Source organism: Carcharhinus amblyrhynchos, chromosome 7 (genome assembly GCF_965287045.1).
Source record: "Carcharhinus amblyrhynchos chromosome 7, sCarAmb.v2.hapA, whole genome shotgun sequence".
Lineage (NCBI taxonomy): Eukaryota > Metazoa > Chordata > Chondrichthyes > Carcharhiniformes > Carcharhinidae > Carcharhinus > Carcharhinus amblyrhynchos.
The window spans coordinates 82,550,999-82,575,058 of NC_137330.1; the positions used below are offsets into that span (position 1 = coordinate 82,550,999).

A 24,060-nucleotide genomic window follows, 5' to 3' on the forward strand; every position below is an offset into this window, starting at 1 on the left:
GATCTACAGACGTCCATCAAAAATGCCAAAAGATCTTACTGGACCAAGCTAGAGTCCCAGGCTAGTCTCACAGACTCCCACCAACTATGGTGAGGTCTGCAAGATATAAAAGGCCACAAGATGAATGAATGTAGAATGGCTGGCACCAGTGCATCCTTCCCTGATGAGGGACCCACGGAAAGCGACTGGCTTGGATGGGATACCTGGACGAGCACTCAGATCCTGTGCAGACCAGCTGGATACTCGCAGATATCTTTAACCTCTCCCTACACCGATCTGTGGCCCCTATCTGCTTCAAGAAGATGACCATCATCCCTGTACCAAAGAAAAGCCAGGCAATATGCCTTAATGACTATCGCTTGGTGGCTCTGACATCCATCATTTATGAAGTGCTTTGAAAGGGTAGTCATGGCACAAACTGGGAGCTGAATATACAGGGGTATCAAGTGTTTAGGAAGGATAGGCGGGAGGAAAAAGGGGGTGTAGCTCTGCTGATTAAGGATAGCATCAGCGTGGTAGTAAGGGATAATATAGGAGCCAAAGAGTGAAAGTGGAATCGTTGTGGGTGGAGATTAGGAACAGCAAAGGGAGAAAGACACTGGTGGGTGTCGTTTATAGGCCCCCAAATAATGATTGGGAGGTGGGGCGGGCTGTTAACGTGCAAATAAATGCAGCGTGCAGGAATGGAACGGCGATAATTATGGGGGATTTCAATCTACATATTGATTGGTCGACCCATGTTGGACGCGGTGGGCTTGAGGAAGAATTCTTGGAATGCTGCCGGGATAGTTTCCTTGAACAGTGTGTGTTGGAGCGAGCTATTTTGGATTGGGTTATGTAATGAGGCAGGTAGAATTAGGGACCTTGTGGTGAAGGATCCTCTTGGGAAGAGTGATCATTGTATGGTGGAGTTTCTGATGCAGATGGAGGAGGAGAAAGTGGGTTCCCGGACACGCGTCCTTTTTGAACAGAGGGGAGTACGGTAGGATGAGAGAGGAATTGGTGAATGTTGATTGGGGGAGCGCGTTGGAAGGTAGGTCTGCTGAGGAACAGTGGAGGATCTTTAAGGAGCTCTTTCTTGGTGCTCAGCAGAAATTTATTCCGATGGTTAAAAAGGATCGTAGGAGGAGAGATAATCAGCCGTGGATAACGAAGGAGGTAAAGGAAAGTGTTAAATTAAAAGCGGATGCGTTTAGAGTAGCTAAGAGTAGTAGGCGAGAAGAGGATTGGGAGAGGTTTAAATGTCAACAAAGAATGACAAAAGTTGATAAAGAAGGGTAGGAGAAACTATGAAGCTGGGCTAGCGCTTAATATAAAAAAAGGATAGTAAGAGTTTTTATGAATATATAAAAAGGAAGAGGCTGACTAGGGTGAACGTTGGACCCTTAGAGGATGAGAGGTGGGACTTAGTGGTAGGAGATGGGGAAATGGCTGAGGCCTTGAATAACTTTTTTTGTTTCGGTCTTCACGGAGGAGGACGTGAATAATTTGCCGGGTGTTAGCGATGGAAAGATGGTAGGAGTGGAGGGTCTGAATGACGACATTGTTACTAGAGAGGCAGTGCTCGACAGACTGGAGGGACTGATTGTGGACAAGTCCCCAGGACTGGATGGAATGCGTCCAAGGGTTCTGAAAGAAATGGCAGAGGTGATTATTTTCCAAACGTCGCTGGATTCCGGGGAAGTGCCGGAAGATTGGAAAATGGCTAATGTTACGCCGTTGTTTAAGCAGGGTGGCAGGCAAAAGGCAGGGAATTATAGGCCGGTTAGTTTAATGTCTGTTGTAGGTAAAATGTTAGAATCCGTGATCAAGGAGAAAATAGCGAGGCATCTTGAGGAGAATTGTTTGATAGAGCAGACGCAGCACGGTTTCGTTAAGGGGAAGTCGTGTCTGATGAATTTATTGGAGTTCTATGAGGATGTGTCAAGGGTGGTGCCTAGAGGAGAGCCGGTGGATGTGGTCTGTCTTGATTTTCAGAAGGCGTTTGATAAGGTGCCTCATAAGAGGTTATTACAGAAGGTCAGGGGGCATGGAGTTGGGGGTAGGGTGTTAGCGTGGATAGGGGATTGGCTGTCAAATAGGAGACAGAGAGTGGGGGTCAATGGGTGCTATTCGGATTGGCGGTTGGTGACTAGTGGAGTGCCCCAGGGGTCGGTGCTGGGGCCTCAGCTGTTTACCGTTTATATAGATGATCTGGAGGAGGGAACCGAGTGTATGGTGTCGAAATTTGCTGATGACACCAAGATTGGTGGAACGGCAAATTGTGTGGAGGGTGGTGAGAGTCTACAGAAGGATCTAGATAGGCTGGGCGAATGGGCCAGGAATTGGCAAATGGAATTTAATGTTGGCAAGTGTGAAGTTGTCCACTTTGGAAGGAATAATGGTAGGAAGGACTATTACTTACTTGGCGAAAAACTGCAGCATGCGACGGTGCAGAGGGACCTTGGGGTCCTTGTGCATGAGTCGCAAAAACCCAGCCTGCAGGTGCAGCAGGTGGTCAGGAAGGCAAATGGGATGCTGGCCTTCATAGCAAGGGGGATTGAATATAAAAGTAGGGAGGTCTTGCTGCAACTGTACAGGGCATTGGTGAGGCCGCAGCTGGAGTACTGTTTGCAGTTTTGGTTGCCGCACTTATGCAAGGATATTTTGGCCTTGGAGGGAGTGCAGAGGAGGTTTACTAGGCTGATACTGGAGTTGAGGGGGTTGAAATATGAGGAGAGGCTGAATAAACTAGGCTTGTACTCGTTAGAGTTTAGAAGAATGAGGGGAGATCTCATTGAGACGTATAAGATGATGAACGGGATGGATAGGATAGAGGTGGAGAGGCTCTTCCCGCTCAAAGGACAGTAGGACTGGAGGGCACAGCCTCAAGATAAAGGGGGGGGCGGTTTAGGACGGTGTTGAGGAGGAACGTCTTCAGTCAAAGGGTGGTGAATCTCTGCAATTCTCTGCCCGTTGAAGTGGTGGAGGCTGCCTCGCTAAATATATTTTAAGATGCGGGTTGATAGGTTTTGATAGGCAAGGGGATTAAGGGTTATGGGGAGAGGGTGGGAATGTGGAACTGAGACACGACAGATCAGCCATGATCTTATTGAATGGCAGGGCAGGCTCGAGGGGCTAGATGGCCTACTCCTGCTCCTATTCCTTATGTTCTTAAATCAATTCCAGCCTCCTAGATTACCTGGATCCACTATAGTTCACCTGTTGTCTGCTGTGAACCTGTTGTGACACCATCTCCTTGGTCCTACACTCAACCCTGGAACACCTGGATAACAAAGATACTTAATGTCAGATTCCTATTTATTGAGTACAGCTCAGCCTTCAACACCATTATTCCTACACAACTCAATACTAAACTCTGTGTTTAGAGCTCAGGGTTCCTCCCTCTGCAACTGGATTCTTGACTTCCTAACCCACATACCCCAATCAGTAAGGATAGATGACAGCACCTCCAATTATCCTTAACACCGGTGCTCCACAAGGCTGTGCTCTCAGGCTCTTACTGTACTATTGACACACCTATGACTTTGGCCAAATTTCCCTCCAACTTGATTTTCAAGTTTGCTGATACCACCATAGTGGGTCAGATCTCAAACAATGTTGTAATGGAGCATAGGAAAGAGAGAATCTGGTGAACTGGTGTGACAATAATAATCGCTTCTTCAATGTAAATAAAATGGAGATGGGCATTGACTTTAGGAAGTGTGGTGGAGGACGTACCCCTGTTTACATCAATGGGGATGAAGTGGAAATGGTCAAGAGCTTCAAGTTCCTGGGTGTAAAAATTGCCGACAGTCTGTCAAAGCCCACCAATGCCTCTACTTTCTCAGGCGGCATAGGAAATTTGGCATGTCCACTATGACTGCCAACTTTTACAGATGCACTATAGAAAACGTTCTTTCTGGTTGTACCACAGCCTGGTATGGCTCCTGCTCTGTCCAAGATTACAAAAAGAACTAAGTATCGTGAATGAAGCTCCGTCCATCACACCTACCAGTCTCCTATCCATTGACTCAGTCTACACTTCCTGCTGCCTCACAAAAGCAGCAGCATAATCAAGGATTCCACACACCCGGCTATACACTCTGTTCCATCTTTTCCCAATGGGGGGAGAAAATACAAAAATCTGAGGTCATGTACCAATTGGCTCGAACAGCTTCTTTCCTGCTGCCATTAGACTTTTGAATGGATCTACCTTGCACTAATTTGATCTTTCTCTACATCCTAGCTATGGCTGTAACATTGCATTCTACATTCTCTCCCTTTCTTCTCCAAGTAGGGTATCCTTTGCCTGTATAGCATGCAAGAAACAATACTTTTCTCTGTATACTAATACATGTGACATTTATAAATCAAATAATTTCCTCCCTTTGCTTCAAAAGTATTGCAGTGGCCTATTACATTGACCCAAATGGCCTGTTTCAATGCCATAAACCCCATCAGTCCTATGGTAGTGAGCTCCATGTTCTCTCTGCTTTGGGTGAAGCAGTTTCTTCTGAATTCCCTATTGGATTTCTTGGTTACTGTCTTATACTGATGATCTCTCTCTATGCTCTCCAAGAGGAAACATTCCCTGTGTGTTCTGTCTAAATTTTCCATAACTTCTTTGGTCATGCTCAGGCATTTTACCTCAGGGACCCAGCCTGTTGAGCATTTCTTGTTTCATATCCATGCATTTCCTGTATATTTCTAATCTGAGGCTTGAATAACTCAAGTGCTAATCTTAAGTATAAGAGCTATTTATATAATGCCTTTAACATAGTGAAATGCCCCAAGGAACTTATACAGATGTTATCAAACAGAATAGGCCCCAAGTCATGTGGAGAGATGAACATTAGGGCCAATGACAAAAGCTTGGACTAAAAAGTAGAAGTGAAGGAGAAAAGAAACACAGAAGTTTATGGAGGGAATTCTAGAACTTAGGACCTGAGCAGCTGAAGGCCTGGATGCCAATGGTGAAATGATTTTAAAAATTGGGATTGTGCTAGAAGCAAATTTGATGAATGCAAATATTTCAGTGTTGTTGGGTTGGAGGAGATTAGAGGGAGGAATGAGGCAATGGGAGGATTTGAAAAGGAGTATGATGTTAAAGTTGAGATGTTGCCTAACCAGGATGCAGTGTAGGTCAATCAAACGGGGCTGACTGGTGAACCTGACTTGATGCACGATGCAACACGGGTGCCAGATTCTTGGAAGAGAAGGTCTAGTCATGAATGCATTAGAATAGTCAAGTCTCAAGGTAATAAAGGTGGAAACGAGAATGTTAGCAGATTGCAGAGGCCAAGTCAGGCAATAGTGTGAACATAGAAGTAAATGGTTTTGGTGATGGTGCAGACGTAGTTTGACAAAAGGAATGGTATCTTTCTAAAAAGGTTTGGGCACTCAATATCTTGATGCACAGGCATGTTATTCCATTAGAGCTAAAAGATATTCACCAGTTTCGGGAGAAAATCTTAATGAAATATTTTGCTGATGTTAGTTGTGAAATCCAAGAATTAAGGAAAATATTGGCCAGTGGTGAAATACTTAGCATTTCAAGTTTCTATTGTGTATATATTTTTGGTGAGATCCCATTATGCCCAAGAAACAAAACTGATTTTTTTTTTGTGCTTGTCCTCAAGTCAGATTGGGGGCATGCAATAATTCCTCAAATGAATGACCCAGTTTCAGATTTACACCTGGCACCACATCTTCAGCACAACAATGTACACAGAAGGATTTGGTTACATAACTTGAAAAATTTTGATATATTTATGTTGGAAAGAAGTATTCCTGTACTAAATGGATATTTTCTACACTTCTTTGCCTATTCTACACTTCTTGTTGACTGGCTTTTACTGTTGACTCAATATAAATTCTTCAGGCAACCTACTGAAGTAATTTCCTTTTCAGTCAAGAATGTTATTCAAATGGGTAGTGAACCCATGATTTCATTTCAAATATTGCTCTGTTCTTTCATTTGGCTAGTGGTTGGAAATAAAGCTAGACTTGACAGCTGGTAAGGAATACCCTTGCCTGGCATCCAAATAAACATACTTCAGACAAGAGATCTCTGGACAAGGATGAAGTGGCATGTGTATTCAATGTCTCATTGTTCCAGTGGAGATAAACTATCTCACTGTCAATTAGCTACTGAACACTGAACTTTACTAGTCTATTTACCTTGTTTATGACTTGAATGGACTGGGATATGATAGTGCACATTTCATTTAAATATCTTTGAAAGGCCCATTTATGGATATCTGTATTCAGAATTGTATACCTTTTTTGAATCTATGGCAGGCATCTGATGATATGCAGAATATTGTAGTAAACTCTTGTGTTAATGTTCTTATTTTAGCTATAGTTGACAAACTTACAATTGTATCCTTGTTGCTGAATGCAACAACTTGAATAAATTGCGATAATTTATTAAAGGGTGTTTCTTGCAACTTGCCTTGTTTTAGTTCAAATTCATATTATTACTGCCATGGAATGACTGCTTCTGTGAACTTCAGTCTATCATCAGCATGAATACGATATTGTAGACTCATCTTTACATGTACCATCTGATAGAGCTTTTACCCATAAGATTTGAGGTCGAGTTAAAATAGTATTGTTGAAAATATACTACATCAGTCAGTTTGAATAGATAATTTAGTTAGAAAGATATGCACTGATGTAAATGTATTTAGCGTTTTAATGCCTCAGTTGGTAATTGCAAGAATAAAGTAAAAGCAGCAAGAGGAAAATGTTCTAATTGAGTACTCGTATTTCAGTGCAGGTATGGGTTTAAAAGAAAAAGTACATACAGAATGTAGTCAATATATTAATGTGCTGGCTTTTATAATCTGGTCCAATGGAATATATTTTGAGTGCTTTCTTCACTACTGCAAATTTTATTTTTTCTTTCTACTTATCATTTTAAGGTATATATTTCTAATTGCTCTGCAAGATCGAAATGAAAAGCTCTTCTACAGAGTACTGACATCAGACATTGAAAGATTCATGCCCATTGTTTACACACCCACTGTGGGCCTGGCTTGTCAACAGTATGGACTTGTATTTCGCAGACCAAGGTAAGTGACTGAACTGTAACATACACATCTATGGTGAAGACGATCAGTCATATCAACTCAAAAAAATGAAAATTAATTTGCATTTTGTAGTGACATTAACAATTAGTTGTTAGCAATGTGTGTGTTGGCCATCAGTGTACTTAATAACTGATAACTGTTCAAATTTACAGCAACAAGTAGTTGTATTCTGATGTCAATACTGCGTTAGTGTTGCATAGACAACCCTAAACATGCACAAATGTTTTCGCATTGCTGTGAACAAGCATTAACTTTAGAAAATTTACTAATACATCAAACAAAGTTACTGATACATGTGTCATATGGGGATGGCTCTTTGTTTAACTGTGTTCATCAACAATGCTACAAAATCCTCCTTGGGAGGTTTGAATGATTAAGAAATGATGGCAACTTCTGAGGTAGATTATAAATTTGAATTGCTTTGCTGTATAACTGAAATATTTAGTACCAATAAATGTTATCCATTTTCCCATAACTTTTCTCTTGAAGCAGACATAGTATAGAGACATGAAAACTCATCCCTGTCTTTTGTTTCTTCTTATTTTTATATTGCACGAGAACTAATTTTTTTGTAAATTTGACATTACCTGTTGGGACTTTATCACTTAGAGTAAAGCTGGTATAAGTGAGCAAGAAAGGTTGGCTATGAACCACCAATTGCTCGTATGTATTCTTTATCCAATGCTATAAATATTTGTTATAAATTAGCCTTGGAATAATTGTGAAAGAGTAGTAGGTTAGGGATCTTCATATATCTGGCCTCCAAGCTTAGGGCAATAGTAGGGGGAGGTGGAGGGAATCAGTCAGTGTGGCGAAGGTATTCTCTCAGTACTGTTGATGGAGGTGGGGGGTGAAGAGGTCCAACATTTTTTTTGTTAGCAAAGGTCCTACTCTTTTTGTCTGACCCTGACACCATCCCAAAGCTATTTTCCCAGCTAGGGCTTCCAAATGTCTTTGGACAAATATTTCCTCAAACTTTATTTTTTTTGTGTTCCATCCCCCTCCCTAAATTGTTCTAAAGCAGAACAATTCTGGATGGGAATCTGGAAATTAAACTGGTTACTAAACATAGCTTATGTGCTGTCCTTCATGAGCAAGCAGAAGGAGTTCAAACCAAGAGCTGTTCAGTAATTTTGTAGGTGGTTACTTGACATTGTTTTGAGCTACGCTTTTAATGAGCACTATGATAAATCTAGCAATCTTTAATATTTGCAGCTTCCATGCCAAAGTAAATTTAAGAGAAAACTAGTCAGGCACATGAAGGAGAAGGAATGCAAGGCTTAGATAAGGAAAAATAGGCTCAAGTGGACTATTAGCTGTTTGGGTGAATGGGCTGCAAGGCGTGTAACTATACGCCAGTTAACTTGGCTTCTGTAATGGGGAAAATGCTTGATGCTTCAAGGAAGAAATTACGAGTTTTCTCAGTAGAAATTGTCCCATTGGGAAGACGCAACATGGCTTCATGAAGGGCAGATCATGTTTAACTAATTTAGTGGAATTCTGAGGGCATTAGAAGTATGGTGTATACCACGGAACCAGTGCATGTGGTGTAGCTGGAAAAAAGCTACGTGGATGGAAACCAGTAGAATGTGGCAACTGCGTGTGAGTAAGTCAACAAAATGTCTTGTGGCTTACGCTTGGAACCCTGATGGGCCACATGAGCCCCGCCGGGGCTGGACATTTTATTTTTGTAGGCAAACATGGCTATCAGTTTACACAGCAAGATCCCACAAATCCCACTGAGGTAAATGATATAATCTTTTGTATTACTGTTAATTTATAGATTAATGTTGGCTGGTACACTGGGAAAGTTATTGACCCTCATACAAATCATGATTTTAGTATCTGTTGAACTGGTTGATGGGCCAAAAAGGAAAATGGGCCTCAAATAAAATTACCTCCCTGTTTATTTTCCCATTCCATTTTGTACACAAGTAATTTGTAAAGCCTTGTAGGTTTAAGTCTTGTTGGGTTGTTGATGTACTGTTACCACTACAGTAGCAGTTTGAGTGAGAGGCATTCCTGTGAGCAGTTCTGCAGTTTTCTGCTGTTTTAGGACCAAATTGGACTCCACAGCCAGTAATTAACTGCAATTTGTCATTGCAAATTATATAGGAATTTGTTGCAGATGTTTTCACCCCCAATTATGAGCTGAATTGACTGATTACTGTAATATAAAGAATTACTGCTGGAAATTTATGCCTGATGTAAGTATAAATATAAGAAATTTTCCAAGCCTAAAAAGATTGAACTAATGCTGAGACTTTAGTAAAGCATCTGGTTTCTGAATTGTGGACCAGTTATGCTCTTCGGTATTACACTGACTGCTATTATTAGCCCTCCATTTTATCAGTTGCCAAATAAAAATTACAGGCAAATAGAAAATTAGCATGTTGGAAGATTTATTTTTGAAATTCTAATATAGTGTAACTAAATAGTTGCAGAATTTTAGAATTATGTGCACTTCACAATTCTGAGTATGCTGAATGTATAAACTCTGCAAGGGTAACTTGTTCAGGATTTGATTTATTTCACATGCAGCATATTGACCCTTCACCAGGCAAATTATGAAACTTTAACAGAAACTCAATTAGACTAGTCCATATGAATACAGTAGGCTACAAAAGCAGTTCAGAGTTGGGGTAGGATTTTCCAGCTGCGCCCACCCCAAGACTGGAAGATCCCACCTGAGGTCAAAGACTTTTGTGTGCTCCATGTCCTGCTTGTTATGATTCCCATGGTGGGCGGGACAGGAAATTTCCTTCCTTGGAAGTCAGCAGGGAGTAACTCATCATCTAACGCCCAAAGGCTGTCCATCACTGACAATGTGGATATGCTGGCGTTGGACTGGGGTAAACACAGTAAAAAGTCTGACAACACCAGGTTTCAGTCCAACTGGTTATTTGATAGTAAACTCACTAGCTTTCGGGTTAGCCCCTTCGTCAGGTGAATGGAGAGTTCTGGCCTCAGACAGAGCATATAAAGCACAGAGTTTACAGATTACTGATTAGAATGCAAATCTTTATACCTAACCTGCTGTTCAAGTCTTAAAGTGGCCGACAATGTGAGTGGAAGGAGCACTGATCACAGGTTAAAGAGATGCGTATTGTCTCCAGCCAGTACAGTAAGTGAGGTTTTGCAAACCCAGGCAAGTCATGGGGGTTCCAGATAGTGCGACATGAACCCAAGATCCCTGTTGAGACCGTCGTCATGTGTGCGGAACTTGGCTATCAGTCTCTGCTCAGTGACTCTGTGCTGTTGTGTGTCGTGAAGGCCGCCTTGGAGAATGCTTACCCGAAGGTCAGAGGCTGAATGCCCATGACCACTGAAGTGTTCGCCAAGTGTTTGTATCGGGCAATGGGACTCTGTGTGAGAACCTCTCTGGCTACGTCGAGGGCACCCTGAAACCCATTGTACAAAGAACCCCCAGCTTTTGTTGCGACACTACGGACTTCCTACAGAAACTCAGCACACATGGAGTAGTTGAACCAGGGACACTCCTCATCACAATGGATGTCTCGGCCCTCTACACCAACATCCCCCACAACGATGGCATTGCTCGACTGCCTCAGTACTCAATGCTGACAACTGCCAGTTTCCAGATGCAATTTTACAACTCATCTGCTTTATCCTGGACCACAATGTCTTCACCGTCAACAACCAGTTTTTCATCCAGAGACATGGAACAGCCATGGGGACCAAATTTGCACCTCAATATGCCAACATCTTCATGCACAGGTTCAAACAAGACTTCTTCACTGCACAGAATCTTCAACCGATGCTATACACTAGATACATCGATGACATCTTCTTCTTTTGGCCTCATGGTGAACAATCACTGAAACAACTATATGGTGATATCAACAAATTCCACCCCACCATCGGACTATTCCCCAGAATCAGTTGCATTCTTGGACGCACGCATCTCCATCAAGGACAGTCACCTTAGCACCTCACTGTACCGCAAGCCCACAGACAATCTCACAATGCTCCACTTCTTCAGCTTCCCCCCCAAACATATTAAAGAAGCCATCCCCTATGGACAAGCCCTCTGTATACACAGGATTTGCTCAGATGAGGATCATGACAAACACCTCCAGACGCTGAAAGATGCCCTCATAAGAACAAGATATGGCGCTCAATTCATAGATCGACAGTTCCGATGCACCACAGCGAAAAACCGCACCGATCTCCTCAGAAGACAAACACAGGACACAGTGGACAGAGTACCCTTCGTCGTCCAGTACTTCCCCAGAGCGGAGAAGCTACGACATCTTCTCCAGAGTCTTCAACATATCATTGAAGACGAACATCTCGCCAGGGCCATCCCCACACCCCCACTTCTTCTTCTTGCCTTCAGACAACCACGCAACCTCAAACAGATCATTGTTCGCAGCAAACTACCCAGCCTTCAGGAGAACAGTGACCACAATACCACACAACCCTGCCACAGCAACCTCTGCAAGACATGCCGGATCATCGACATGGATACCATCATCACACGTGAGAATACCATCCACCAGGTACACGGTAAATACTCTTGCAACTCGGCCAACATTGTCTACCTGATACGTTGCAAGAAAGGATGTCCCGAAGCATGGTACATTGGGGAGACCATGCAGACACTACAACAACAGATGAATGAACATCGCTCGACAATCACCAGGCAAGACTGTTCCCTTCCTGTTGGCGAGCACTTCAGTTGTCATGGGCATTCAGCCTCCGACCTTTGGGTAAGCATTCTCCAAGGCGGCCTTCACGACACACAGCGCAGAGCTGCTGAGCAGAGACTGGTAGCCAAGTTCCACACACACACGAGGACGGTCTCAACAGGGATCTTGGGTGTTCATGTCGCACTATCTGTAACCTCTGTGACTTGCCTGGGTTTGCGAAACCTCACTTACTGTACTGGCTGGAGACAATACGCATCTCTTTAACCTGTGATCAGTGCTCCTTCCACTCACATTGTCAGCCACTTTAAGACTTGAACAGCAGGTTAGGTGTAAAGATTCGCATTCTAATCAGTAATCTGTAAACTCTGCTTTATATGCTCTGACTGAGGCCAGAACTCTCCATTCACCTGACGAAGGAGCTAACCTGAAAGCTAGTGAGTTTACTATCAAATAAATCGGTTGGACTGAAACCTGGTGTTAAACTTTTTACCATCATTCACAAGTCAGGAAAATGATGGAATATTCTCCACTTACCTGAATAAGTGCAGCTCCAACTTGCAAAAGATGCTTGATATCATACAAGACAGTTACTTGATTGTTACCCCTTCTACAAACATTCAATCCCTCTACCACCTTTGCACATTGGCAGCAGAGTGTACCATCTGCAAGAAGCACTGCAGGAACTCACTAAGGTTCCTTAGACAGCAACTTCCAAACCCACAACCACTACTGTCCAGCAGAACAGGGTAGCAGACATATGGGGACACAACCATATAGAAGTTCCACTCCAAGACTCAAACCATCCTGACTTTGAGATGTGTCACTGTTCCATCACTGTTGCCAGGTCAAGATCTTGGAACTCCCTCTTTTAACAGCACTGTGGGTGTACTTGCACCACATGTATGGCAGCAGTTCAAGAAGGCAGCTCACCATTACATTCTCGAGGCCAATTCAGGATGGGCATTGAATGCTGGCCTAGCCAGAGATGTCCACATCCCATGAATGAATTATGGTCAACACATTTTTCCCAGAAGGAACAAACTAATGGTTAGACCAGTATTCTTATTTCCCTATTTTGTTGTTATTTCCTTCTGGACGTGTATATGCCAGAAATGTTAGGAATGTCCAGATGTGATGTCTAGTCAGTTCCAGCTGACTTGACACGCGATGCAAGTTTTTAACAAAGATCTGTCCTAATCCCACCTAGTTGAACAAACTTTAAGTTGCATGAAGTAGGTTCATCCAGAAGATCAAGATGCATGGAATCCACAGTGACTTAGATTTGGAATTGGCTTACCTATGGAAGTTAGTAGTGTTTGAAGGGTGTATTTCTGGCTGGAGGCCTGTGACTAGTGGTGTTCCGCAAAGATCTATACAAGGACTTCTGCGATTTGTGATATACACACGAAATGAAAACACATTGGTGGGTTAGTAAGTTTGCAGATGACAAAGATCAGTGGAGTTGTGGATAGTGTAGAAAGTTGTCGAAGGATGCAGTGGGATATAGATCAGTTGCAGATATGGGCGGAGAAATAGCAGATGGCGTTTAATGCAGGCAAGTGTGATGTGCTGTACTTTGGGAGATCAAATGTTAAGGGTAAGTAAATAGTTAATGGCAGGATCTTGAACAGCATTGATGTACAGAGGGATCTTGGAGTTCAAGTCCATAGTTCTTTGAAAATGGCCACATAAGTAGATAGGGTGGTAAAGAAGGCATATGGCATGCTCGTCTTTATTGGCTGGGGCATTGAGTTCAAGTGTCAGGATGTTATGTTGCAGCTTTTATAAAACTTTGGTTAGGCCGCACTTAAGAATATTGCATTCAGTTCTGGTCACCACATTACAGGAAGGATGAAGTTTTGGACAGGGTGCAGAAGTGGTTTACCAGGATGCTATCTGGATTAGAGGGTGTGAGCTATAAGGAGAAGCTGGACAAACTAGGGTTGTTTACTCTACAGCAGTAGAGGTTGAGAGGAGACCTGATAGAAGTCTATAAAATTGAGGGGCATAGATAGAATTGACAGTCAGAATCTTTTTTTCTAGAATGGAAATGTCAACTATTAGGGGACATGCACTTAAAGTGAGAGGAGGAAAGTTCAAAAGCAATGTGAAGGACAAGTTTTTTTTAGTGATAGGTGTCTTGAATGCACTGCTGGAGTAGTGCTGTAGGCAGATATGATGGGGGTGTTTAAGGGGGTTTTAGATAAGCACATTAATATGCAAGGAGTAGAGGGATATGGACCAAGGGCAGGCAGAAGGGATTAGCTTAATTTGGCATCATGTTTGGCATAACATCACGGGCCAAAGCACCGACTCCTGTGCTGTACTGTTCTTTGTTCTATAAGGAATCCTCATGTACAGGATGATCTAAATTACAGATATGGTGCTGTTGACTGACTTCTGTTCTAATTTGAAATACTGTAGATTATTTTTGGAGGTGATGTGGTGACTTATGTCCATATAGGGAGGATAGAAAGTTTTCTGTCTCTGATCTCCACACCAAATCTGCAATCAGTATGGAGGCTGTAGTTGCATTGTTTCTGGGGTCTGCAACATGGCAAGAAGATAGAACTGAGGCTGCAGACAGGGGAAGCATGTATGTAGACATCCCATTTGAGAATTCATTTAGCCTTTATGGAGGCAAAATTTGCATGCTGTCTGCTGCACACGGATAATGAATTATGACTGCTGCAGAGAAAATAGGAGCTCAAATTTTTATCTCCTTTTTATCTTCATATTTTGGATAGCTGGCATAAAAGATGATTAGGTTTAGAGCAGACACTTCAGCGTTAATGTAATTCTGCTTATTTTTCAAAGTTGAACAGGCTGCTATAATGTATAGTCTGTTTGGCTAATTATATCTTAAATATTGTTCTACACACTACATCACTAAGTGATGTATGTTTCACTACTGAGCCTAGAATACCAGTTGATCTCCAGAGATCAGAAACTGGCAACAAAGGTACAGCCTGAACCTAGCAATGAATCTCTGAACTGGCATGGCTTTGGGTTTGTGGGCTACCATGGTAGGAAATTAATGATTCAGCATTGCATACTTCATTAGTTGAAGGCACAGTAGATGTGCTGTGTTCATGTTTCATACTCCCTCTGCAGATCCTTAGTTCCTATTTTGACATGCAAAATAGGAACTAAGGATCTGCAGAGGGAGTATGAAAAGCTGGGAACCAAATTTAAAAAGCAGAACCAACAAGGTGGTTATCTCTGGATTACTACCTGAACCACGCACAAATTGGCGCAGGGTAAATAGAATCAAGGAGGTGAATGTGTGGCTCAAGGATTAGTGTGGAAGGAATGGGTTTGAATTTATGGGGCAGATGGGACCTGTTCAGATGGGATGGTCTTTGTCTGAATGGCGCGGGGACCAGAGTCCTGCCGAATCGTATAACTAGGACTGTAGATAGGGCTTTAAACTAATTAATTAGTGAGGCGGGGGCATGCAGGGGTAGGGGGAATTACAACTTTTAAAGTAAAGGAGAGGATATGATTGCAAGTTAATGTTGAGGATGTTCCTCAATTAAAGGAGTAGGGGACATGGGAGAGGTTAGTAACGTTTCTACAAATAAGGTCCAGGTAAAGGCTGGCATAAAGCCACTTTACCTGAATGCACAAAGCATTCAAAACAAAGTGAACGAGCTGATGGCACAAATCAGCACAAATGAGTATGATCTAGTGGCCATTATGGAAACGTGGTCGCAGGGTGACCGGGACTGGGAACTGAATATCCAGGGGTATCAGACATTTAGGAAGGATAGACAGGAGGAAAAAGGAGGTGGTGTAGTGCTGTTAATAAAGGATAATATCAGGGCGGTAGTAAGAGAGGATATAGGGTCCAAAGAGCAAAATGTGGAATAGTTGTGGGTGGAGATGAGGAATAGTAAGGGGAGAAAGTCACTGGTGGGTGTGGTCTATAGGCCCCCCAAATAATAATTTTGAGGAGGGGTGGGCTATAAACAAGCAAATAATTGTGTGCAAAAATGGAAGTGATAATTATGGGGGATTTTAATCTGCATATTGATTGGTTGACTCAAGTCGGATGCGGTGGGCTTGAAGAGTTCTTGGAATGCTGTTGGGATAGTTTCCTTGAACAGCATGTAACGGAACCTACGAGGGAGCGAGTTTCTTAGATCTGGTACTGCGTAATGAGGCAGGTAGAATTAGGGATCTTCTTGTGAGGGATCCCCTTGGGACGAGTGATCACAGTATGGTTGAATTTCTGATGCAGGTGGAGGATGAGAAAGAAGGGTCCCAAACCAGTGTCATCTGTTTGAACAGAGGGGAGTATGATAAGATGAGGGTGGAATTGGCGAATGTAGATTGGGGGCGCAGATTGGTTGGTAGGACAGTGGAGGATTTTTAAGGAGATCTTTTTTGGTACTCAGTAGAAATATATTCTGCTGGTAAAGAAGGACTGTAAGAAAAGGGATAACCCGCCGTGGTTATCGAAGGAAATAAAAGACAGTATTAAATTAAAAGCTGATGTGTACAGAGCAGCTAAAAATAGTGGGGCATTAGAAGATTGGGAAAGATTTAAAAACAACGAAGAATGTCTAAGAAAGTGATAAAGAAAGGAAAGAGAGTATGAAGCTAAACTAGCTCTAAATATAAAAATGATAGTAAAAGTTTTTAGAAATATATAAAGAGGAGACGACTGGCTGGAGTGAATATTGGACCCTTGGAGGACAAGAGGGGGGGATTTAGTGGTGGGTAATGAGGAAATGGCTGAGACTTTAAGTTTTTTTTTGTTGGTCTTCATGGAGGAGGACACAAATAGTTTACTGAATATTAAAGATAGAGGGATGGTAGGAGATGAGGTCCTTAATACAATTACTGTTACTAGAGAGGTAGTGCTTGTTACACTAATGGGACTGAAGGTAGACAAGTCCCCACGACTAGATGGAATGCATCCCAGGGTTGTGTAAGAAATGGCAGAAGTAATAGCAGATGCCTTAGTAATTATTTATCAAAATTCACTGGACTCTGGGGAAGTGCCGGAGGATTGGAAAACAGCTAATGTTACGCCGCTGTTTAAAAAAAGGTAGCAGACAAAAGGCAGGGAACTATAGGCCGGTTAGCTTAACGTCCATAGTTGGAAAAATGCTAGAATCCATCATCAAAGAAGAAATAGCAGGACACTCAGAAAAGAACGGTTTGATCAAACAGACGCAGCACAAATTCGTGAAGGGGAAGTCGTGTTTGACAAATTTACTGGATTTTCATGAAGATGCGACTAGTGCAGTAGACAGAGGGGAACCGGTGGATGTGGTGGTTTTAAATTTCCAGAAGGTGTTTGATAAGGTGCCTCACAAAGTTGCTGCAGAAGGTTAGGGTATGCGGAGTTGGGGGTAAAGTGTTAGCATGGATTGAGGATTGGTTATCTAACAGGAAGCAGAGTTGGAATCAATGGGTGCTTTTCTGGTTGGCAGTTGGTGACTAGTGGAATGCTGCAGGGATTGCTGCTGGGGCCTCAACTGTTTATGGTAAACATAGATGATCTGGAGGAAAGGGCTGAGTGTAGGGTAACAAAATTTGCTGATGACACAAAGATGAGTGGAAAAGCGAATCGCATGGAGGGTGCAGAAAATCTGCAGAGAGATCTGGATAGGCTGAGTGAGTGGGCAAGGACCTGGCAGAGTATAACGTTATCAAATGTGAGGCTATCCACTTTGGTAGAAATAATAGCAGGAGGGAATATTATTTAAAAGCTGAAAAGCTTCAGCATGCTACTGTGCAGAGGGACCTGGGGGTCCTTGTGCACGAGTCGCAAAAACTCAGTCTGCAGGTGATCAAGAAGGTGAATGAAATGTTGGCCTTTATAGCGAGGGGGGATAGAATATAAAAGCAGGGAGGTCTTGCTGCAACTTATACAGTTGCAGCAAGACACTGGTGAGGCCGCAACTGGAGTACTGTGTGCAGTTTTGGTCCCCTTTATTTGCAAAAGGATATATTGGCCTTGGAGGGAGTACAGAGAAAGTTCACCAGGCTGATACTGGAGATGAGGGGGTTAGCTTATGAGGAGAGATTAATAGACTGGGCCTGTACTCGTTAGAGTTTAGAAAGCTGAGGGAGGATCTTAGAGACTTAGAAGATAATGAAGGGGCTAGATAGGGTCGAGGTGGAGGGATTCTTTCCACTTAGAAAGGAAAACAGAACTGGAGGGCACAGCCTCAAAATAAGGCGGGGCGGGGGCAGTTTAGAATGGAGTTGAGGAGGAGCTTCTGCACTCGGGGTGGTGAATCTGGAATTCTCTGCTCATTGAAGTGGTGGAGGCTACCTTGTTGAATATATTTAAGTCACAGGTAGATAGATTTCTGATAGACAAGGGAATTAAGGGTTATGGGGAGAAAGCGGGAAAGTGGAACTGATCCACTTCAGATCAGCCATGATCTTATTGAATGGTGGGGCAGGCTCGAAGGGCCAGATGGCTTACTCCCTGTTCCTATTTCTTATGTTCTTATGTCATGTCAGTTTTTTATCATTTGGTAAATCTACTTTGCACAGATGAAACTTATTTGTATTATTTTGTTAGCTATGGTAAGTATTACTGGTTGGGAGGCAAAACCTTTCTCGAGAGAATAATGTATATTATTAGCTAGATTCTGTTTTCCTCATAATTTGTAATCACTTACCTGAGCTGTGAGTCAAGAGCAGAAGCAGATCGAGACATGTGTTCAGATAAATTGGAAAAATCGAACTGTGACATCATTGAAAGTCTGAGTTGATTGACTTGAGAGTATTGTGGACAAGTTCCCCTTTCTTTAAAATTGGTGGGTTAGTTTAAACAGCTGAGAAAGTTAAACGTTTGTTTAACGTTGAATGTTTGTTTAACGTTAAACGTTTGTAAAGCAATAGTAAGGGATAAAATTGGTCCTCCTGAAGGTCAGAGTGGCTGGCTATGTATGGAATCAAAAGAAATGGGGGAGATAGTAAATGGGTTTTTTGCATCTGTATTTACTGAGGAAACTGGCATGGAGTCTATGGAAATAAGGCAAACAAGTAGGGAGGTCATGGAACCTATACAAATTAAAGGTGAGGAGGTTCTTGCTGTCTTGAGACAAATCAGTAGATAAATCCCCAGGACCGGACAGGGTATTCCCTCAGACCTTGAAGGAGACTAGTGTTGAACTTGCAGGGGCCCTGGCAGATATATTTAAAATGTCGGTATCCACAGTTGAGGTGCCAGATGATTGGAGGATAGCTCTTGTTCTGTTGTTTAAAGGCTCAAAAAGTAATCTGGGAAATTATAGGCTAGTAAATTTGACGTCAGTAGTCAGTAAATTATGGAAGGAGTACTAAGAGATAGGATCTACGAATACTTGGATAGACAGACTTATTAGGGAGAGTCAACATGGCTTTGTATGTGGTAGGTCATGTTCAACCAGTCTATTAGGGTTTTTCGAGGAGGTTAGCAGGAAAGTGGATGAAGGGAAGGCAGTGGATGTCGTCTACATGGACTTCAATAAGGTGTTTGACAAGGTCCTGCATGAGAGGTTAATTAAGAAGGTTCAATTGCTAGATATGCATGGAGAGGTAGTAAATTGGATTAGACATTGGCTCAATGGAAGAACAGTAAAAAGTCTGACAACACCAGGTTTTAGTCCAACCTATTTATTTGATAATATTATCAAATAAATAGGTTGGACTAAAACCTGGTGTTGTCAGACTTTTTACTGTGTTTACGCCAGTCCAACGCCGGCATACCCACATCAATGGAAGAAGCCAGAGAGTGATGGTGGCGGATTGCTTCTGAGTGGAGACCTGTGAGTAGTGGTATGCCACTTGGATCAGTGCTGGGTCCATTGTTGTTTGTCATCTATACCAATGATCTGGATGATGATGTGGTAAATTGGATCAGCAAATTTGCTGATGATACAAAGATTGGAGGTGTAGTGGACAGTGAGGAAGATTTTCAAAGCTTGTAGAGGGATTTGGACCAGCTAGAAAAATGGGCTGAAAAATGGCAGATGGAGTTTTATGCAGATAAGTATGAGGTATTGCACTCTGGAAGGACAAAGCAAGGTAGAACATACAAGGTAAATGGTAGGACACTGAAGAGTGCAGTAGAGCAGAGGGATCTGGGAATACAGATACATAATCCCCTAAAAGTGGTGTCACATGTAGATAGGGTCATAGTGCATTTGGAACATTGGCCTTTATAAATCAAAGTATTGAGTATAAGAGTTGGAATGTTATGATGAGGTTGTATAAGACATTGAGGCTGAATTTAGAGTATTGTGTGCAGTTTTGGTCACTAATTACAGGAAAGATATTAATAAGGTTGAAAGAGTGCAGAGCAGTTTTACAAGGATGTTGCTGGGACTTGAGAAACTGAGTTACAGAGAAAGGTTGAATAGGTTAGGACTTTATTCCCTGGAGTGTAGAAGAATGAGGGGAGATTTGATAGGTGTACAAAATTATGATGGTATAGATAGAGTGAATGCAAGCAGGCTTTTTCCACTGAGGCTAGGGGGAGAAAAAAAAGGACAATAGGTGAAGGGGGAAGTTTTTAAACAGAATATTGGGAGGGGGGGGCTTCTTCAGAGTGGTGGGAGTGTGGAATGAGCTGCTAGGTGAAGTGGTGAATGTGGGCTCACTTAACATTTAAGAAAAACTTGGACAGGTACGTGGATGAGAGGGATGTGGAGGGATATGGTGCAGGTGCAGATCAGTGAGACTAGGCAGAAAAATGGTTTGGCACAGCGAAGAAGGGCCAGAAAGCCTGTTTCTGTGCTGTAATGTTCTATGGTTCTAAAAGCATGAAGTGAAGCATTTAGTTTTTTCATTTGTGGTGAAAACAAAAGAGTAAGTAAGTAGCTGGTGAGTTTTTTAAATAGTGGGGGTTATTTACTCGTAGTGAAGCTTATTATCTAATAGAAGCTGGCAAGGCAACTGTAACAGCTAAAGTAACCTTGGGAGTAAATGTCCACTATATAAATATAATAAAACATTCAATTGATATGCAATTAATCATATGTAGTTTTGGGAGCTAACTGTTAGTAGAACAGGTGTTCAATTATGCCTCAGTTTTTTTGAGTTATGTTAATTGATTTGTCACAAAATAAGACACAAAGTACTTGTAATTCATGCCCTTGACTTTTACCCCCTCTTCCCCTTCCAGGGCTGCTGCTTTTAATTTGTATCTCAGGTTGTTTAATTTGGCTTATTTGCTTTGCCAAAAAGAATGAGTTATGTGGTCTATTTTTGATAGTATATGGTAATGTAGTGAAGTTTAGGCTCATAGACCTTAATTCTCAACTCAATAGTTGATACATGGGCTGCAGTTTAGCAGCTGCGCTACATGTGATCCCATTACGGCCGCTAAATGTTGAGGCCAAAAACAGGATTTGTACCAGTGAGATGTCAGTCCAGAATCTTCCCCACCTGGAAGGGTGGGATCATCGCATCCAGCCAGTGTAATTCATTGCTGGTTTTCAAAAGTGAAAACCAGTTATGATGACTATGCAGTGGAGTATGTAGGTCAGCATAGTACCTGGTGGTGAGGGACAGGCTAGCACCAGGTGCAGTGCCCAGATGGCAGTGGGCCCTCTGGAGAGCTGATTTTGACAGGGGAGGTTTCCATTACATGTGAAGGGATAACTGTGTTGATGTTTGAGTAGAGTAGTGGGGGAGTGCACTGATGTTTTTTGTTGTGGGGGGGGGGGGGGGGGGAGCGTAGGAGGGGACGCCAGTGCCTTTGGGAGTGGGGACAGGAAAGTGCGGTGCCCTGATGCTTTTGGAAGTTCCTCTGTGTCCACAGGGGGTTCAGGTGGAGTTTATTTCTCGAGCAGATGGGAGCATCATTTTTAAAGCATCTGTGCAGCTGTTTCTATCAGGCCTTCCCCTGCCAGAGTGATAGAGGAAGCCACACTCTCAGATTCTCAATGCACTGAGTGCCTGGAAACTGGAGTGAAAACATGGCTGTGCAGCTGGAGAGCTGGACACCCGTTTTCAGTCTGAAATTGACAAACTTTGGGATGATTCCACCATTTGTTTGCAAGCAAAATTTGAATTTTTCTTATTCCATGTCATGTGAAGTAACAAAGAATTTGTATGTTGCCTGGTGACTAATCCACAGCTAGTATTTTGGTTTACTGTTGTAGGACATGCCATTCATTTTCATTTTACAGGGAATTGTGGGGGATGGGGTGCAGGGATATTGCTCGAAAGAAAATCCAATGATCGTGCATAATGATTGCTATTGAGGTGCACATGTCAACATAGCAAAATTGAACCAGACGTTGATTCTTGTACGCACTTGTATTTTGGTTGTCAAATGCATGGATCAATATTTGTACTTAATTTGGCAAATCATTTTTGGGAGGTAGCATTTTGGATTACAAACAGTCTCTTTCCTCTGCCCCCCTGCCCCACCCCCAACCCCCCAACACAGACCGAAAAAACAACCTTTTTTGGGTGCTGGCTATCTGAGCAAATGACACTTTAGGAAGGCCTAGTAAGTTAATTTTGTCTTGGAAGTTTTTCTGAACATTTCCCTCAAAATATCTGGCTGTAACTGTTGGACTGCTCATCAGCCTCAGGGCATGTATTACATTTGGTGTTATATGCTTGCCAAATTTCAAATCTTGAACCTTCTCAAGGAGGTGCAACATATGGATGGGGTATTTGACACTTCAACTGTTTATTTTGACACGTGTTCAAACACATTGCAGATGTTCAGTATTTAGTTTTGAAATGTGCGAAAAGCGGTGATCCATTTCTTTCCAAAATGGAAGTTGTCATTTTGCCTTTGTTTTCTTTTCAAAATGGAACTCTTTGCTTTGTCAAGTTTTGTTGATATTTTTTGAAGAAAAGTTTTTAAACAATTTTAGTACTCTATTATACCAAATAAATTGTATGGAGTCAAGAAAATTAAACTGACTTCCTATTTTGTAATCATTTTAACTCTTTATTCATAAAGCTTCCTAGGGACCAACATTTCCTTGTCGCACAGAAACAGGCTGCCAGGACTATAGCTTTTTATTTAGGATGGTAATGGAAATCTCATTCACTTTTAGTGTAATAGTCATAAAGCATGGTGCTATGGTTGTTTGTCAACAACCAACCAGAAAAGACATTGTGCTGACTTGAGGGTTACTGCTCTACGCTGGGGACTGAACACTGATTAGATGAACACTTCGCAGTGTTGCCTTGAGCCTTGCCAATGACATCCCACAGCCCATGAAATAATTTTAAGAAGTCTGCAAGTCTGACCTGTGTATTCAGCCACCAGTCATTTAAATCTTGACCATGTTCTTTTCTCTGGCCCCATTTTCTTTCCTTTTTTCTTTGCAGGTTTGGGGTCTGAGCCTTATTTTTTGCTTTTTGTCTTTTTGTCATTCTGTCATTCTCACTTCCTCTAGATACACACTACTATTTTATTTTCTCACTTGCCCCATTAATACTCCCTTGAACTTTGCACCACTTTTGTCATTTAATCTCTCCTGTCTTCCATCCTGTCATTGATCTTCCTTTTAAATTTTCCCAAGCTCTTTCTGCATCCAGTCTTTACTTGCTTAAAATCTATTATATTTGCAAATTTGCATTTTCTAATGCAAGGTTGTTGACCTGGAACATTAACTCTCTTACCCCTCTCCACAGATGTTGAGTATTTTGTGTTTGTATCTAAGAATGAGAGTTGAGACTGTAACTGAATTGGTGATATTGGGTGGTTTTAAAATTTGTGGAGCAAAGCGTATGATCCATTGTTAAACTTATCAACTCTGTCATTAATGGATGTCTTCTAACCTAATTGTTTAGTTAAATAAAGCAAGTTGATTATTGTCCCATTTGTTCCCAGGACTGGATAGTTTGCATCCTCAGGCCTTGAAAAAAAGGTGCTACAGAGATGATAGAGGCATAAGTTATAATGTTTGAAATTCTGTGAACTCTGGAAAGGTCCCAGTGGATTGGAAAATAGCAAATGTAAAATCTTTCCTCAAGAAAGGAAAGAGACAGGAAGCAGGAAACCATAAGCCAGCTATTCTAGCATCTGCCATACATAAATTACTAGAATCCATTATTAAAGAGGTGATGGCAGAATACTTAAAAAAAAATGATGGCATCTGACAGAGTGAGCACAATTTTGTGAAAGGGAAATTGTGTTTCACTAATTTTTAGCATTCTTTGAGGAAGTAAGATGTGGTGTACAAAAAGGCACAAGATATCACATCAAAAGTCACTATACAAAAGAATAAATAATTGTTTGGAACACAACACCTGAATATTGTTGAAAAATACTTTCTTGTTGAAACTTTTCATCTTGCAACCATTGGGACAATTGTCAAGAAAATATC

General features: G+C 42.0%; 1 protein-coding gene across 1 annotated transcript in view; it reads left to right on the forward strand.

Annotated features, from left to right (window-relative positions):
• me1 (malic enzyme 1, NADP(+)-dependent, cytosolic) overlaps positions 1-24,060 on the forward strand; it is a 468,354-nt gene that overhangs the window by 148,056 nt on the left and 296,238 nt on the right. The window contains exon 3 of the mRNA XM_080192688.1: positions 6,909-7,058. Coding sequence (XP_080048814.1) covers positions 6,909-7,058 — 150 coding nt within the window. The remainder of the gene's footprint in view (positions 1-6,908; positions 7,059-24,060) is intronic.